Genomic DNA, 14,986 nt, shown 5'->3' with positions numbered 1-14,986 from the left:
TCAGTGAGGGCAGCGGTGACCTCTGACCTTCAGCCTCAGGTTCTCACCTGGTCAGCGTGGAGCCGTCGTCCTGAAGGATCCGTCCCTTCGTCTCCGCTGCTTTTATACCAGCTCCTCTCCACCTGCGTGTGGGGGTCCCAGGTGGGACGTATGGGAATGTAAAGGTGTGCGCTTGTGTGTGTGTGCGTGGAGCTAATCTGCTGTTTGTGTAGCAGCACACTGATTCCTGTTTGTGTTGTCTGTTTGTTTACTGTCGTCACTTTGAATCCGATGTGTTCAGTAAACACAACAGGAAGTTCACTGCGTCACTCTGTGGGAACTGTGTGTGTGAACTGTGTGTGTGTCACATGTCGTTAATGACACGTTACACATCAGTGTGGACAGAGGACATTCTATAAGTGAGGACATTGAAGACGTTTTAATCAGACAGAAACTCACAGTCCTGAAACATGAACCTGGGGCCTGCCCCCCCGAGGGAGATCTCCTCCAGGGATCCAGCTGAACTCTAACAATCAGGCTGAGTGGTCACATGATGCTGGTTTCATCTGTTCAGTTCACTGAGGGGGGGGGGGACAAACATCCAGAATCAAAGAAACAGTTCCAGCTGCTAAATGCAGGAAGAACATCTGGTAAAACATCTGGGATTGTTGTTATAGTCCAACTGTTCGTGACCCAGAGCAGATCTGAATCTGATCTCATCTGTTTCCATCACGCGTCGTTTACATGAATTCTCATTATGAGTCTGACAGTTTGAGTCTTTCAGGTGAAACCCTGGTGGCTACAAGCTGAACTGCAGGAAATAAAACACTGTAAAGAAGCAAGTCGACTGATCTTCATATCTTTACAACACAACAGGTACAACACTATCTCTACTGTATTGTGATATCAGTTCACACACGAACAATGAGGTTTGAAAACAAGTCAGATTCTAAATGAACATAAGTAGAAAAACACAAAGAACAACAGAGACTAAAGGAAAAGAGTTTAATGTGTTAAATGTAGATTGAGTTTCTTTCATCAGCCAGTGAAGCAGCTGCAGTCTGTGGGACTGGGAGCACTTTACGGGTCAGGCTGGTTCTGTGGGACTGGGAGCACTTTACGGGTCAGGCTGGTTCTGTGGGACTGGGAGCACTTTACGGGTCAGGCTGGTTCTGTGGGACTGGGAGCACTTTACGGGTCAGGCTGGTTCTGTGGGACTGGGAGCACTTTACGGGTCAGACTGGTTCTGTGGGACTGGGAGCACTTTACGGGTCAGGCTGGTTCTGTGGGACTGGGAGCACTTTACGGGTCAGGCTGGTTCTGTGGGACTGGGAGCACTTTACGGGTCAGGCTGGTTCTGTGGGACTGGGAGCACTTTACGGGTCAGGCTGGTTCTGTGGGACTGGGAGCACTTTACGGGTCAGGCTGGTTCTGTGGGACTGGGAGCACTTTACGGGTCAGGCTGGTTCTGTGGGACTGGGAGCACTTTACTGGTCAGGCTGGTTCTGTGGGACTGGGAGCACTTTACGGGTCAGGCTGGTTCTGTTGGGCTCCAGCAGCTGACAGAGGTTCATCCTCTGAGGAGAATCTAGATCTTTCAGAAGCTCCTCAGAGGAATTAATCCTGAAATTTCCCGATATCCACAAATCCTGCTTCACAGTCCAGGGCCCTGGTGTTCATGGGAGGGTTCATCCTCTGGGGACAGAGACAACAGTGTGAGGACGTTCTTTGGAAAGGTCAAAGGGTCACTAACATGCTGGACCCTCCAGTCTGCCTTTGGACACCCTGAGACGTCAGTCCTCTGCAGCGTCCTGCTCCTCCTTTGTCCCCTGCTCCCTCTTCTTCTTCACCTCCTTCAGTCCCTCCTGGATCTTGTCCACGGCCTCCTGGTCTCCGGCCTGCCGGGCCAGACCTAGAGCCTCCTGGTAGATCCGCACCGAGTCGTCCAGCTGCCCTGATGGACCACAGACAGAATGTCCCGTCTTAGTAAATGTCCCCACTTGGTAAACGTCCCCACAAACATTGACCTGTGCTGACCTTTGTGCAGCAGGATGCCGGCCATGTTTCCCAGCAGGACGTGTTGGTCCGGGTGTCCCGCAGACCGGCTCAGATCCACGGCCTGCTGGACCACCGCCAGGGCGTCGTCATGACGACCCTGCAGATCCAGGATGGTGCCCAGGTCGCTCATCAGCACCAGAGTCTGATGATGACATCACACGTAAACGAAAAGGTCTCTTTATTGGTGGGCGTGTCCCTGACATGTGGGTGTGTCTCTACCTGAGGATGTGTCCATGGCATGCAGGTGTGTGGGCGTGTCCCTGGCATGTGGGTGTGTCTCTATCTGTGTGCGTGTCACTGACATGTGGGTGTGTGGGCGTGTCCCTGACATGTGGGTGTGTGGGTGTGTCCCTGACATGTGGGTGTGTCCCTGGCATGTGGGTGTGTCTCTACCTGTGTGCGTGTCACTGGCATGTGGGCGTGTCTCTACTGGTGTGCATGTCCCTACCTGTGGGTGTGTCCCTGACATGTGGGCGTGTCTCTACCTGCGGGTGTGTCCCTGACATGTGGGTGTGTCTCTACCTGAGGATGTGTCCATGGCATGCAGGTGTGTGGGCGTGTCCCTGTCATGTGGGTGTGTCTCTATCTGTGTGCGTGTCACTGGCATGTGGACGTGTCTCTACTGGTGTGCATGTCCCTACCTGTGGGTGTGTCCCTGACATGTGGGCGTGTCTCTACCTAGGGGTGTGTCTCTACCTGAGTGCGTGTCCCTGGCATGTGGGTGTGTCCTTGACATGTGGGCGGGTCTATGTGTGTGGGCGTGTCTCTACATGTGGGTATGAGTCTGCATGTGGGTGTGTCCTTGACATGTGGGCGTGTCTATGTGTGTGGGCGTGTCTCTACATGTGGGTATGAGTCTGCATATGGGCTTGTCCCTTGTATGTGGGCGTGTCTCTACCTGTGGGTGTGTCTCCCCCTGCTCCTGGCGGCAGATGGTCAGTGCCTCCTCGTAGTCCCGCCTCGCCGGCTCCAGGCGCCACGTTGACGCTCGGTATCGAGCTCGAGAGTCCAGACAGAGTCCGAGCAGCAGGCGGGTCTCTTTTCTCAGCTCCTCCTCCTCCTCTGCAGACGACGCCCACAAAGTCACCAAACAAACATCAGGACAGAACATCGATAATGTGAAAAAATGTTGGAACATGAAAAGTCTTAATAAACATAATAAAGTTAATTTCATTAACGTGAAAATATAATTTATCAAGTGAGTAGCGTTAATGATGTCATCAAGGTAAAAGGTCTCAATAAAAGAAATAACATTAATCACACTAATAACATGAAAAGTATCCAAATCTAATAATATGAAAAATGCTAATAACGTGAAACATTTTTTAAACTTGAATAATGGGAATAGGTCAATCGTGTGAAAAGTGTAAACATTATTCACGTTAACATGAATAAATTGATGGATCGTGATGGAGGACGATGATCACAACCAGAGTTCTGGACACACAACATGTCTCCTCACATCTTCACCATCACTGAGAGGAGCTCCTCAGTTCATCTGCTCCTTCATCTCCATCAGACGTTAAAACACTTTAAACATGAAGTTACAAACTGGTTCTTGTCATGTAGTGAATCCTGTTGTTGTGTTGTTGTGTTGATGTGTTCAGTTCCATCAGCATGTGTGTGTCCTGGGAGAGGATCCTCTCATGGGACTGAGCTTCACTGATCAGAGTTCCTCTGTCTCACCTGTCGGTTCCTCTGCTTTCAGCTCCGTGGTTTTCTGCAGTTTGGCCTCAAGAGACTCTGAACAGAACCTGAAGCCGTGTTCAGCAAGCTCCGCCCTCAGCAACACAACACACAAACACACAAAGTCACAAACCAACCAACCCAGAGGCCAAGGCCCGGAACTGAGGAGCAGGATAAGATCCTTTGAGCTCCTCTGATGAGTTTCTGAAAGATCTAGATCCTCGGAATCTGGATCCTCAGAATCTAGATCCTCGGAATCTGGATCCTCAGAATCTAGATCCTCGGAATCTGGATCCTCAGAATCTAGATCCTCAGAATCTAGATCCTCAGAATCTAGATCCTAGGAATCTGGATCCTCAGAATCTGGATCCTCAGAATCTGGATCCTCAGAATCTGGATCCTCAGAATCTAGATCCTCAGAATCTGGATCCTAGGAATCTGGATCCTCAGAATCTAGATCCTCAGAGGATGAACCGAACAGAGCAAAGTGGATCTGCTTCCCTCACTGGTCCTGATGCACTGGGAGTGTGAGCGGAGGAGAACCACACAGACTCTAATACTTTGATCCTTTAAGTAACTTTTTCCAGTGAAATTTATATTTTATTTGTGACCCTCCCCCCCCCCTCCTCCAGATGTTTTACCAGATGTTCTTCCTGCATTTAGCACGCGAACTGTTTCTTTTATTCTGGATGTTTGTTCTGCTCAGATTTGATTTATTATTATTCAACAGTTTGATCCTCGGCTGGCAGTCAAACTGCCCCCCCCCCCAACTGAAGAAGTTGGTTCGTACTTGTTCTGCTCAGCGTAGATGGAGGCGAGCTTCAGAGACATCTCGATGAAGCCGTTGTCGTCCTGGAAACAGACAGGAAGAAGATCATAGAGACACACACATAGAGACACACACAGAGACACACACACAGAGACAAACACAGAGACACACACATAGAGACACACATAGAGACACACAGAGAGACACACACAGAGACACACACAGAGACACACACAGAGACACAAAGACACACACACACACACAGAGACTCACACACACACACAGCGACACATGCAGAGACACACACACACAGACACACACACAGAGACACAGACACACACACAGAGACACACACACAGAGACACACACACAGACACACACACAGACACACACACAGACACACACAGACACACACACACACAGAGACACACACCTGTGGCGTTCCTCCTGACAACATGATGCTCATCGCTGCTTTGAACAGTTTTTCTGCCTGAGACAGAGATTGTGATGTCACTGTGATGTCACTGTGATGTCACTGTTATTACAGGTACAAGAGGAGGAGCTAGCCTGTGATTGGATGTTACTCACGTTGTCTAGCTGACCCTGCACGTAGGCCAGGTTCGCCATCTGAGGAAACACAGAGCATCTTAAGACGAGGTCAAAGGTCACACCTGCAGGTTTACAGCCCATGGTACATATTCAGATGTGGGTGTGGCCAGATACGGATGTTGCCAGAGTTACATGTGGGTGTGGCCAGATACGGATGTTGCCAGAGTTGCATGTGGGTGTGGCCAGCAGGTGTTACCAGGATGTAGGTGTAGATGAGGGCCTGCTTGTTTCCTGTCTGATGAGCGAGAGCGACGGCCTGATGGAGGAAACCTGAGGCCGCTGGGAGCTGCTCCCGAATCACACTGAGCTGAAAGACACACAACACCTCAAATACTACTGCAATACTACTGCAATACTGCTGCAGTACTACTACTGCAATACTGCTGCAATACTACTGCAATACTGCAATACTACTGCAGTACTGCTGCAGTACTACTACTGCAATACTACTGCAATACTGCTGCAATACTACTGCAATACTACTACTGCAATACTACTGCAATACTACTGCAATACTGCAATACTACTGCAGTACTGCTGCAGTACTACTACTGCAATACTACTGCAATACTGCTGCAATACTACTGCAATACTACTACTGCTACTGCAATACTACTGCTACTCCTTCAATACTACTACTGCTACTGCAATACTACTGCTACTCCTGCAATACTACTACTGCTACTGCAATACTACTGCAATACTACTGATACTGAACTACGGTTTGACTGTACCTTGGCTTTCTTCAGCAGCAGAATTATCTCATCCTCTTTTCTCTGAGCTTCATCTCGTTTGTCTTCATCAGACCTGAACAGAGAGAAAGCTACACACAAACACACAAACACACACACGCACACACAGACACACACGCACACATATACACACACACACACACCATCACACACTTTATGCAAAATAATTGAAAAGTGCTAAATCATCAGATTTATGGAGTTTGGTGTAAATTATTTTTTTACCGACTGTTGCCCACAGAGCTGCAGCTCCTCCTCTTCCTCCTCTTCCTCCTCCTCCTTCTCCTCCTCCTCCTCTTCCCTCAGAGTTGTTTATGTTTACCCAGAAGGCCGAGCGTTTTCCTGCCACACAGCTGCTGCTGTAAATAGAACATTTACAAATGTAAATTCTGTGGCTTGAATCCATCTCTTCATGTTATTCCAGTTGAGCTGAAGAGGAGAAGTCCATCAGTATATTATATATATAGATATGGATGTATATATATATGTATGTATATATATGTATGTATATATATATATATATATATCTGTATATGTATTTTCTTCACTGATGAAGAGCTTTTATTTTGAACAAATATGTGATTCAACTTTTTAGCATCATATCACCATTATATTGTTTCTATGACAATATTAACTTATCCACGGTGACACGTGAACTAAAGGCTGAAGAACGTTGGATGACGTCAGCAGGTCGTGGGTCCACCTGTCTCCCAGGTGGGGGGGGGGGGGGGGGGCTCACTCACCTGCCTGCAGCTGCTGAACATCTGGACCTGACCAGGGTCAGAACCACAGCGCGACGCACACAGGAGGCCGCCATCTTCACGGATGACGTCACGGCGACCGGATGTCACGAGGTGTCGCTCGTTGCCTTCAAATTAAAAGCAGCGGAGAAATGACTATTATAAAATCTTCGCATTTTATACACAACAGTGTTAGTTTGGTGACAAAGATGTTTTATCTTTTCGGTGAATGAATATATTTAAGAAAATCATAAAAAAAAGTCCTCCAGGATATTGTTATTATTTCATTACATTTGTTTATTGGTTATATTCATTTAAATCATATTTAACTTCATTGTCTTCATGCTGAGACAAGTTTTATTTCATCAGCCAGTTTCTGTTCACACACTGAAGAAAATGCCAACATCCTCTGTACAAGTTTGAGCTTTTATTGTGAAAGACAAGAACAGGATGACACAGATGGATGTGTTTTTGTATGGAGTCATCAGCTACCTTCAATGAGTTATGGATTCAACTCTGAGAAACAAAGCCACTGGTGTCCAAAAAGTCTCCAGTCCAGAATCTGGACCAAGTCCAGAGTAACAGGTCCCTGGTCCAGGACAATGACTGTGGACTATGGTGGATCCTGATGGTCTGATGGTGGATCTTGATGGTGGACTATGATCCCAACCAGACTGCTTGATATATAATATTTCTCCTCAGATACTTTTACTGACAATAATCAGGTCATTGACCTTCAGTTCTGCTACAAAGTGTTTATTCTAATCAAAGCTGTGAATCCTTTGATCTCTCTGATGTCCTCTGTTCCACAGGACATCTGTTGCTCTAGTGTCCGTCCTGGAGACGGGTCCTCACGTGTGTCTCCTGGAGACGGGTTGGAGACGGGTCCTCACGTGTGTCTCCTGGAGACGGGTTGGAGACGGGTCCTCACACGTGTCTCCTGGAGACGGGTCCTCACATGTGTCTCTGAGGTTTCTACCTTCTTCACCTGCTACAGGTCTCAGTAGTTTGACTCTTGTTGAAGGACAGAGGACGTCTCACCTTGTTAAAGACCATGAGACAAACTAGAACCTGTGAATATGAGACTATATTGATAAAATGTGATTGATCCTTTAAGATCAAGTTGTTTTCATCTCAACCTGATGTTCACGTGTCCAGTCGTGTTTCTGCAGCTGCAGATTCTTTGAGATGTGGTGAAACATTAATTTCATGTTCGACGATACTCAATAAAAATGTTTTTTAAACGATTACAAAGTGATCCTCAGTAAACATGCATCAGTATGAAGACAAACCTTTTTTGGCATGTTTTTATGGACAGTTCTTTTAATGATCATCTTACTCACTAATTTAAGGGGAAAAAAGTGAAATAAATTGTAAAAGCAACTTTGGATTCAAAGATCAACAAACAGAAGAAAAACCAGTGAACGTAAAGTCGTGTTTTTTACGACTGTGCAGTCTGACTCCTTTTCAAAATAAGAGATGAATTGAATCAGGCAGTGATGTCACACTGAGTCAACAGTCAGGAGTTTTGACTGCAACAGCATCAATGTGTTTCAGAGCATCTTTATGATCGGTCACTGCTGCAGCTCCACCTGCTGGCCAACTACAGTAACTAACATCCAGTTGAATTACACCTGCACGCACACGTCTCTCAGTCCTTTGTGTTTTCAGGAGTCAGATGTTTCCCGGCAGCCTTCCCTCCGCCGGCCTGTGGTCGGTGAACCTCTTCAGGTGGCAGTTCAGCACTCCTTTAGTTTTAAAGCTCTTGCCGCAGCTGCAGGCGTGCGGCCGCTCGCCGCTGTGGTCCAGCTGGTGGATCCGCAGCAGCGAGCTGGTGAAGAAGAACTCTCCGCAGGTGATGCAGTAGTGGTTCTTCTCTCCGGTGTGTTTGGCTCTCTGGTGGCTCAGCAGCGAGCCGGACGTGGTGAAGCTCTGGCCACAGTCCTGGCAGGTGAACGGGCGCTCGCCGGTGTGGATCCTCTCGTGCGCCCTCCAGGAGTTGTGGTAGGAGAAGGACTTCTCGCAGTACGAGCACTGGTGCAGCTTCTCCTTGGTGTGGCTCAGCCGGTGCATCTTCAGGTAGTGGGCGATGGTGAAGCTCTTCCCGCAGTCGTCACAGCGGAACGGCTTCTCGCCCACGTGGAACAGCGTGACGTGAGACTTCAGGTGAGACGACTGAGTGAACCTGTTGCCGCAGGTGGTGCAGAGGAACGGCCGCTCGCCAGTGTGTGTGACCATGTGGGCCTTGAGGTGGGGCGACTGGGTGAAGCTCTTCCCACACTCGGGGCACTGGTAGGGCTTCAGCCCGGTGTGAGTGCGGTCGTGCAGCTTCAGGCCCTGCAGGCTGGAGAAGCACTTGCTGCACTCGGGGCAGCGGTAGGCCCGCAGCTCCTCGTGCGTCCTCCGGTGGCAGCGCAGGCTGCTGGGCAGCTTGAAGCCTTTTCCACACGTGGGGCATTTATGTGGTTTCCTTCTGGAGTGCGTCACCTGGTGGACCTTCAGACTCTGAGGGTTGCTGAAGGTCTTCATGCACTTGGGGCAGGACAGCAGCTGCTGGTTCTTGTGCGCTCTGCGGTGGAAGTTGAAGCCCTGGTAGGAGACGAACATCTTGTCACAGACTTTGCAGCGATAACACTTCTCCTCCTTGTGCACCTCCAGGTGCTCGCTGAGCTCCTCCCCCTGGTCGAAGCCGTCCCCACAGAACCAGCACTTGAAGGGTTTGGTCCCGGAGTGGGTCCTGTGGTGGGTCTTCCAGTCCCTCTTCAGAGCGAAGGTCCTGTCACAGTAGGAGCACCGGTAGGCCTGCTGGCGGCTGTGGACGTGCTGGTGGATGACCAGGCTCTTCAGGGTGGGGCAGGTCTTCCCACACTGCCAGCACTCGTTGGGTCTCAGTCCTCCGTGGGTCTTCAGGTGGGCCTCCAGGTGGGACCTCTTGTAGAAGCCTCTGGAGCACTGGGAGCAGTAGACCATCTTCCTGCCGGTCATCACGGAGCAGTGCCGCCTCGCTCTCTGCTTCCACAGCTGAGGGTGATGGTCTGTTGGAAAGGTCAGAGGTCAATTACTGCTCCTTCAAGAAGTGATAAAAGTTATAACGACTAATTAAGACAAATTCTTTTTATAAACTATCAGAATCTTGGAGAATTTAAACCAAGTCAGCTGCAGCCTGAGGAAATGGTTTTGTATTTATAAGGTTTTTCTAGTCTTGACGACTCAAAGCTCTTTACAGTTTTACATTCAGGGTTCATCCTCTTGCCCGAGGACACTTCGGCATGCAGGGTCAGACTGGGGATCGAACCGCCGACCTTCAGGTTGGAGGACGACCGCTCCCCCCCTCTGACTCTAAGTGTTTTACTATAAACTCGGCTGCACGAGCACGGAGAACCAATGGTTGCGGGTCAGTTACCCAGAGACAGGAAGTCCCGCCCCTGCAGCCAGGTCCTGCAGTCCGTCAGTTGGACCAACAGAGTCTTCAGGACCGGAAGCGACCGGATCTCCACGTCTCCGTCCGGCTCCATTTTGATCTGAACGTTTCCAAACTCTTCAGATGATTCCTAGAAAAGAAAAAGCTCATCAACTGCAAATCCCAAATCCCACAGCTGGATCCAATCAGCCAAACTGGATCCGCTTCATCTTACTGATCTGGATCAGCTCTGCTTTAAACCGGATCAGTTCTGGTTTAAACCGGTTCAGTTCTGGTTTAAACCGGTTCAGTTCTGGTTTAAACCTTCAAACCCGATCAGTTCTGGTTCCAACAGGATCAGTTCTGGTTCAAACTGATTCAGTTCTGGTTCAAACTGATTCAGTTCTGGTTCAAAGAATCAGTTCCGGTTTAAACGCTGTCATCTATTTTTTTAAATAATCTATGTATAGTTATTGTATAACTATGACGTCATCAATAACATAATCTCTCCTCGGTGAGCCTGAGGCTAGCCCCGTTAGCTTTAGCACTGTTAGCTTTAGCAGCGTTAACTTTAGCCCCGTTAGCGTTAGCAGCGTTAGCTTTAGCACTGTTTGCTTCAGCCCCGTTAGCTTTAGCACTGTTAGCTTCAGCCCCGTTAGCTTTAGCACTGTTAGCTTTAGCAGCGTAAGCTTTAGCACTGTTAGCTTCAGCCCCGTTAGCTTTAGCAGCGTTAGCTTTAGCAGCGTTAGCTTCAGCCCAGTTAGCTTTAGCACTGTTAGCTTCAGCCCCGTTAGCTTTAGCCCCGCTAGCTTTAGCAGCGTTAGCTTTAGCAGCGTTAGCTCACTAGTAGCTCCGTGCCGGACCCTGCGGTTGGAGCACGAACAGCCGGTCGTGCGCTTCTTCTTACCGGTGAAGCCGCGTCCATCCCTCCGGTCCCTCTCCGGTTCCTCCCCGGTTCCTCTCCGGTCCCTCTCCGGTCCCCCTTCGGTTCCTCCGGTTCCTCTCCGGTTCCCCTCCGGTCCCCCTTCGGTTCCTCTCCGGTCCCTCTCCGGTCCCTCCGGTTCCTCTCCGGTCCCTCTCCGGTCCCTCTCCGGTTCCTCCAGAGGCCGGGACGCTGCGGTCCACGGGTCCGGTGCCGAGGGGGGGGGGGGAAGCCGGACATGGGGTTGGAGCACTTCCGGGTCACGGGTCACCGCTGCGGACTGCAACACACACGTGTGTACAGCTATCTTAGTGAGGACATTCATCGACGTGATGCATTCCCTAGCCCCCCCCACCCCAACAGGCCATTAAAGGGGGGGGGGGGATAGTCACTCAGGTGATAGCTGTAACCCCCCCCCCCCTTGATTCCTGATCTCCTTCATGCATATTTAAAAAGTTATTTCTACAAATAACAGTGAGCTGCACAGATGATGTGTAGTGTTTGTTGGTCACTGAGCAAAACAACACAACACGTTCTGTATGAAATCTCACATTTCAAATGTCGTTTCTCAGACTCTCGTGATAAAAAGAACATTTATTCAGGTATTTCATAAAGTATAAAAGAAACTTTAGGTCTTTAGGTCACCAGTGACATCACAGTCTCCGGAGGAATTCAAAAAAGAGTCGGACAAACGAGGGACCTTCTATTAACTTTATTTCTTGAAAGTGGTTGAAAGTCTCTTTCCTGGAGCTCTCAACCCTTTGATCTCCTCAGCCAATGAGAGGAGCCCGTCAGCTGGGATCAGATAAATGCTTCGGTCAGTCTTTGTCACGGCCCCCCCACTCTGAGAACGCACTGCCTGGCGGGGGGGCTACAATTCGGCCTTCTGTTTACATCATCTCCCAGGCGACAGGCCCCGCCCACTCCGTGACGTCATCACATGCACACATGAGGCGGTTTGATGACTCACCATCAAGTCGGAGATGTGACATCACAGCTTCATCTTCATTGGGTGATGGAGGTCACTCTGTCAGAGCCAATCAGAAAGCAGCATTAATGACCAGGTAGAGACTCACCTGTAGCCCCGCCCCCCCTCCCTGGATCAGAACACGCTTCGGTCCGGTTTCGTCACGACCCCGCCCCCTGTGAACAGCCTGCTGGGGGCGGGGCTTCAATCGGCCTTTTATCTCATCACTTCCTTTCCTGAGCCACAGGTAGAAACACAGCTGTCCTTACCTGGGGGTGGGGGGGGGGGGGGGGTCCACACGCTGACTCCAGGTCTGTGCTTCCTGCTGAGGAGACAAAATAACATTGATCATTAAAATCTTTAATCAGCCAATCAACAGTAAGATGATTTATTTAAATCAACTTATTTTATTCAAAGGTCAAAGGCTGCATTCAGAACGTCTACATCCTCTCCTTTCCTAACCACTACATCCTCTCCTTTCCTAACCACTACATCCTCTCCTTTCCTAACCGCTAGATCCTCTCTTTTCCTAACTGCTAAATCACTTCCTAACCGCTAGATCCTCTCCTTTCCTAACAGCAAATCCTTTCCTTTCCTAACCGCTTTCTCCTTTCCTAACTGCTAAATCACTTCCTAACCGCTAGATCCTCTCCTTTCCTATAGGAGAGGATATAGTGGTTAGGAAAGGAGAGGATGTAGTGGTTAGGAAAGGAGAGGATCTAGCGGTTAGGAAAGGATCGAGTGGTTAGGAAAGGAGAGGATAAGGACTCTCCGAACGCAGCCCAAGTGTTGTTCACACTGAACATCATGTTTAATCATTTTAACATTTCATCTTATTTCATCTCTTTTTAGATTAAAAAAACAACAACAATGTGAAAAAATTAACAGTGAATCAGACAAAACATGAGATTAAATATCAAATGAATGTTTCATAACAGGTTCCAGTCATTTCCACCATTATGGTTCAAGGCTCATTATTCATTGAATAAGAAACTTTGTTGACAACAGAAAGAAAAACACACAGAGTGTAAAACCCTCCACTGTCTGAACCATTCAACTCTTTAAAGCTTTATTTAAACCAGAGGTGCTGACAACTGAACACAGGAGGCGGAGATTAGCTCGCAGCAGAAATGTTGAATAATGTATCTAAATTAATTAGAATCTTTCTCTGCTGCAGTTTAATGTTTTTATAACGCCGACTGAAACCAGACGTAGGAGTCACTGCCTCCAGGAGCAGAGACACCTGCAGGAGAAACCAGGTACTACAGTTTCTACTGAGCCTCATTACTCACAAGCTGTGAAACTGAGATGAATAAACTCTCAACCCTTTGATCTCCTCAGCCAATGAGAGGAGCCCGTCAGCTGGGATCAGATAAATGCTTCGGTCAGTCTTTGTCACGGCCCCCCCACTCTGAGAACACACTGCCTGGCGGGGGGGCTACAATTCGGCCTTTTGTTTACATCATCTCCCAGGCGACAGGCCCCGCCCACTCTGTGACGTCATCACATGCACACATGAGGCGGTTTGATGACTCACCATCGAGTCGGAGATGTGACATCACAGCTTCATCTTCATTGGGTGACGGAGGTCACTGTCAGAGCCAATCAGAAAGCAGCATTAATGACCAGGTAGAGACTGACCTGTAGCCCCGCCCCCCCTCCCTGGATCAGAACACGCTTCGGTCCGGTTTCGTCACGACCCCGCCCCCTGTGAACAGCCTGCTGGGGGCGGGGCTTCAATCGGCCTTTTATCTCATCACTTCCTTTCCTGAGCCACAGGTAGAAACACAGCTGTCCTTACCTGGGGGGGGGGGGGTCCACACGCTGACTCCAGGTCTGTGCTTCCTGCTGAGGAGACAAAATAACATTGATCATTAAAATCTTTAATCAGCCAATCAACAGTAAGATGATTTATTTAAATCAACTTATTTTATTCAAAGGTCAAAGGGTGCATTCAGAACGTCTAAATCATCTCCTTTCCTAACCACTACATCCTCTCCTTTCCTAACCACTACATCCTCTCCTTTCCTAACCACTACATACTCTCCTTTCCTAACCACTACATCCTCTCCTTTCCTAACCACTACATCCTCTCCTTTCCTAACCACTACATCCTCTCCTTTCCTAACCACTACATCCTCTCCTTTCCTAACCACTACATACTCTCCTTTCCTAACCACTACATTCTACATTACAAACACTTCAGGTTAAGAAGGTTCCTCAGTAAAACAGGAAGTGAGATCCGCTGAAGACGTCACCATCACATTGTAACCGAGAAACGATCAAAGGGTCATCATCCAGAAAATCATCTGATCTATTGTGTTAAGAAAGGCTCAGTTCACCTGTGGTCCACACGTTCTCCATGTTCCACGTGTTCTCCATGTTCCACGTGTTCTCCATGTTCCACACGTTCTCCTTGTTCCACACGTTCTCCTTGTTCCACACGTTCTCCTTGTTCCACACGTTCTCCTTGTTCCACACGTTCTCAATGTTCCACACGTTCTCCATGTTCCACGTGTTCTCCTTGTTCCACACTGAGCAGATCCTCCAGGGACCGGCATGTTAGCATGTTAGCTTAGCTCAAAGTTCCAGTCCTTTGGTCAGAGAGAAAGCTTCCACAGCTAGCTTTAGCATTAGCTTGGTGTAAGAGTGTCAGAGACTCCGGTGAGTACACGTTGTCGTCTTCTTCTATATACACACAAACACACACACACAGACACACACACACGCCGGAGCGGTCTGCCGCCGCCATGATGTCCTCAGGCACACCACTGACCAATCACGACAAAGTTCTTCAAGGAGATACTGACCAATCACAGCGCTCCTTCTTAACATGTGAATGGTGACGAGCGACCGGAAGAAGGAGACTGAGTTGTAGGAAGTGACGCTCGTGACGTAGGTCGCCATCCGTTAACAACCCAAACAAAGAAGAATCTGATTTTTTTTGAAGTATAAATGTTGGAGTAAATTTGAATCTTTGCATTTGATGTTTTGTTCTATTTGTTTAATAGGTTCATAAATGTCAGAATTATAACAAGCAGGGAAACGCATTACCTGTGTATTTGATGAATTCAAAACATTTGCTTTTCATTTATTTAGTTTTGTTT

General features: G+C 48.6%; 2 protein-coding genes across 3 annotated transcripts; both read right to left on the bottom strand.

The window, feature by feature from the left end:
* Positions 1-403: 403 nt before the first annotated feature.
* ttc19 (tetratricopeptide repeat domain 19) lies at positions 404-6,667 on the bottom strand. Of its 2 annotated transcripts, none has more exons than XM_061084312.1 (11): positions 6,594-6,667; positions 6,076-6,209; positions 5,836-5,924; positions 5,298-5,408; positions 5,081-5,119; positions 4,926-4,982; positions 4,514-4,575; positions 3,724-3,818; positions 2,936-3,099; positions 2,017-2,179; positions 404-1,933 (listed from the first exon to the last, which is right to left on the bottom strand). In XM_061084312.1, exons 1-11 carry the CDS (start codon positions 6,665-6,667, stop codon positions 1,773-1,775), a joined length of 1,149 nt encoding a protein of 382 aa, XP_060940295.1. In that variant the 3' UTR covers positions 404-1,772. The 2 variants fall into 2 exon arrangements, with proteins under 2 accessions (XP_060940295.1, XP_060940296.1); XM_061084313.1 differs by having other exon boundaries at positions 6,076-6,206.
* Positions 6,668-7,004: 337 nt separating this feature from the next.
* LOC133018140 (oocyte zinc finger protein XlCOF6-like) lies at positions 7,005-14,786 on the bottom strand. The gene is made up of 7 exons (XM_061084456.1): positions 14,690-14,786; positions 14,222-14,413; positions 12,149-12,204; positions 11,989-12,066; positions 10,898-11,164; positions 9,994-10,141; positions 7,005-9,625 (listed from the first exon to the last, which is right to left on the bottom strand). Exons 1-7 carry the CDS (start codon positions 14,784-14,786, stop codon positions 8,265-8,267), a joined length of 2,199 nt encoding a protein of 732 aa, XP_060940439.1. The 3' UTR covers positions 7,005-8,264.
* Positions 14,787-14,986: the final 200 nt, after the last annotated feature.

This window comes from Limanda limanda, chromosome 13 (genome assembly GCF_963576545.1).
Source record: "Limanda limanda chromosome 13, fLimLim1.1, whole genome shotgun sequence".
Taxonomy (NCBI): Eukaryota; Metazoa; Chordata; class Actinopteri; order Pleuronectiformes; family Pleuronectidae; genus Limanda; species Limanda limanda.
Note: the sequence above shows the minus strand (reverse complement) of the source record. Positions and strands in the feature narration are given on the sequence as shown.